Genomic DNA, 3,142 nt, shown 5'->3' on the forward strand with positions numbered 1-3,142 from the left:
CTAGCTTTCATAGTGTCTGGTGAGAAGTCTGGTGTAATTCTGATAAGCCTGCCTTTATATGTTACTTGACTTTTTTCAATTACTGCTTTTAAAATTCTTTCTTTGTTTAGTGAATTTGGTGTTTTGATTATTATGTGATGGGAGGAATTTCATTTCTGGTCCAGTCTATTTGGAGTTCTGTAGGCTTCTTGTATATTCATGAGCATCTCTTTCTTTAGGTTAGGGAAATTTTCTTCTATAATTTTGTTGAAGGTATTTACTGGCTCTTTAAGTTGGGAGTCTTCGTTCTCTTCTATACCTATTATCCTTAGGTTTGGTCTTCTCATTGTGTCCTGGATGTTTTGGGTTAGGAGCTTTTTGCTTTTTGTGTTTTCTCTTACTGTCGTGTCAATGTTTTCTATGGTATCTTCTGCCCCTGAGAGTCTCTCTTCTATCTCTTGTATTCTGTTGGTAATGTTTGCATCTCTGACTCCTGATCTTTTTCCTAGGTTTTCTAACTCCAGGGTTGTCTCTCTTTGTGATTTCTTTATTGTTTCTATTGCCATTTTTAGATCCTGGATAGTTTTGTTCATTTCCTTCACCTTGTTGATTGTGTTTTTCTGTAGTTCTTTAAGGGATTTTTGTGTTTCCTTCTCAAGGGCTTCTAGCTCTTTACCTGTGTTGTCCTGTATTTCTTTGAATGGGTTATTTATATCCTTCTTAAAGTCCTGTATCATCATCATGAGAAGTGATTTTAGATCTGAATCTTGCTTTTCCTGTGTGATGGTTTGTCCAGGACTTGCAATGGTGAAAGAATTGGATTCTGATGATGCCAAGTAACCTTGGTTTCTGTTGCTTATTTTCTTATGTTTGTCTACCACCATCTGGTTATCTCTAGTTCTACCTGCCCTGGATAAATCTGACTAGGGCCTGTCCTTCCTATGATCCTGGTTGTATCAGAATTCCTCAGAATCAAGCTGTCTCTGTGATCTTGTGATTCTGGGATCCTGTGATCCTGTGATCCTGGGCCCCTTAGAGTGCCTGGGAATAGATCTTCCTCTGGGTATTATGGGACTTGCTGCAGAGTTTGTGCCCAAGGTCTGCTGAAGGCACTGCCCCAGACATACCAGAAGGAACCAGTGCCACTGGACTGGTCGAGTTCCTGTGTGCCTGGGTCCTTGTGGTTGTAATTACTCCTGGTGTTGGGACAGATGTTGTGTCCACCTCACCTCTGATCCTATGATCCTGGGTGTGTCAGAACACTTGGGAGTAGAGCTTCCTCTGGATATTATGGGACTCTTTGCAGAGTTTGTGCCCAAGGTCTGCTCAGAGCACTGGCCCAGACAAACTGGAAGGAACCCGTGCCACTGGCCTGTCTGGGTCCCAAAAACTAATTTTAAGTACCAGTATCTTTACATAAGCTCAATGTCTTAAAGACAGCCAGAATTTATAAGACAATGGCTGTCTATCATTTTATGGCCATGGTTCTCAACGTGTGCATTATGACTCCTTTGAAGACTGAAATAACTTTCACAGAGGCTACATATGAGATACATTGACTATCAGATATTTACATTACTATTCATAGCAGTAGCAAAATTAACATTCAAGTATTAATAAAAGTAATTTTATGGCTGGGTCAGCACAACATAAAGAGATGTATTAAAGGGTCATAGCATTAGGAAGGTTGAGATCCACTGTTTTACGGGATCTTACAACACAAAGATACCAGGAAAGGAACTCTAGTGGGTTCTTATTAGTCTTTCAATCTTCAATCTTTCTATCAACGTCTTACAAGTGACAAAAATTTATTATTTCATGCTGGAGAAAACAGTCCCTTCGTAGTTCAGAATTATCCACCTTAGTATCATCGTCTTTAAGTTCACAACTTTCATTCTCCTTGAAGGAATCCATGAAACACTGACTACTCTCTGTGTTCATAACAAACCTACTCAGTTTTGACAGGTGGATTTCCTGTGCAGATGTTTTGACCCACACCAAAGCACATTCTCCTGAGGAAGCTGTGTCCCCTCCTGGTTGAACTTTGCACTCATTATTGATTTGTGGAAACTCCTTCATCCTAGCAGATGTAAAACAACACAGATTTCATACCACTCATCTCTCTCACATAACTATTGAGCTTAAGGCCAAAGAAATTAGAAATGTTTACTGAAGTCACTCACAGTAACCATAAGAGGAATAAGCCAATTCCCTATTCATCCTGTCCCAGTCTACCCTGGGACTCTCACGTTGCTCTGTCCAGAACAACGACAGTGACACCTTTTTTTCTAACAGCTTGCTTGGTTTGTTTTTCCTTTCTCATTCAGCAGGTCACCATACAGGAACGGAAGGAAACTCTCATGCAACAGAATGAAGCAGCCTCTCTCAGTTACTGCCAGGCTGAGCTGGACAAGCTCTCAGAGTCACTGAGGGAGAGCATCTCATGTGGAGCTTTCTCTGTTCCCGGAGGCCACAGTCTCTACTTAGAGGCCAGGAAGAAGGTTGAGCAGGACTATGGGCGAGTGCCCAGGAAGGGAGTGAAGGTGAGGGATGACAGCAGGTATGGTCATGCACCTAGGGCACAGCTAGAGCTGGAACAGATACTCTTGGTTTCTAAGAGCACACAGGCTTTTATTGAGAGGAAGAACAGTGAAAATATCATGGCCATTTTGGTCTTTAGATACTCAAAATAATGCATAATATTAAATAGCTTCTAAATATTAGTTTCCTTTGAAGGTAAGATTTATAACATAAATCCAAGAGAAAGAGAACATTGATTTATTGAATAATCTGTTAATTTTTTATCAGAGTTTACATATTATTACAGGAAAAACTTTTATTGTTTTATGATTTTCAATGACATGGACAATAGAGTTTGGTTATTAAATATGAACTAGTTATCAAACTTAAAGTGGTAGAGGCAAGAGTGAAGATGATGATGGTGGTGGTGGTGGTGATGATGGTGATGGTGATGGTGATGGTGATGGTGATGGTGATGGTGATGATACTAACATATTGAGAGCTCTTTTCCTAAATTGAGTTAGTGTTATTTTCCTCATTGGAATATCAGTTTAAAACTTGGGGTCTGAATAAGTTACTTCTTAGCAGTATCTCCATTGTACAGTTGAGGGATGTGATGAACAGAGAAGCTCACACAGACTTG

The 3,142-nt window shown here is 40.0% G+C and overlaps 2 protein-coding genes across 4 annotated transcripts in view; both read left to right on the forward strand.

Annotated features, from left to right (window-relative positions):
* Window positions 1-3,142, forward strand: part of Mcph1 (microcephalin 1) — a 401,136-nt gene that overhangs the window by 217,941 nt on the left and 180,053 nt on the right. The gene's annotated exons all lie outside the window — the stretch shown is intronic.
* Window positions 1-3,142, forward strand: part of LOC116070722 — a 54,267-nt gene that overhangs the window by 41,334 nt on the left and 9,791 nt on the right. The window contains exon 19 of the mRNA XM_031342171.1: window positions 2,310-2,544. Coding sequence (XP_031198031.1) covers window positions 2,310-2,544 — 235 coding nt within the window. The remainder of the gene's footprint in view (window positions 1-2,309; window positions 2,545-3,142) is intronic.

This window comes from Mastomys coucha, unplaced genomic scaffold (genome assembly GCF_008632895.1).
Source record: "Mastomys coucha isolate ucsf_1 unplaced genomic scaffold, UCSF_Mcou_1 pScaffold22, whole genome shotgun sequence".
In the NCBI taxonomy this organism is placed as follows: domain Eukaryota; kingdom Metazoa; phylum Chordata; class Mammalia; order Rodentia; family Muridae; genus Mastomys; species Mastomys coucha.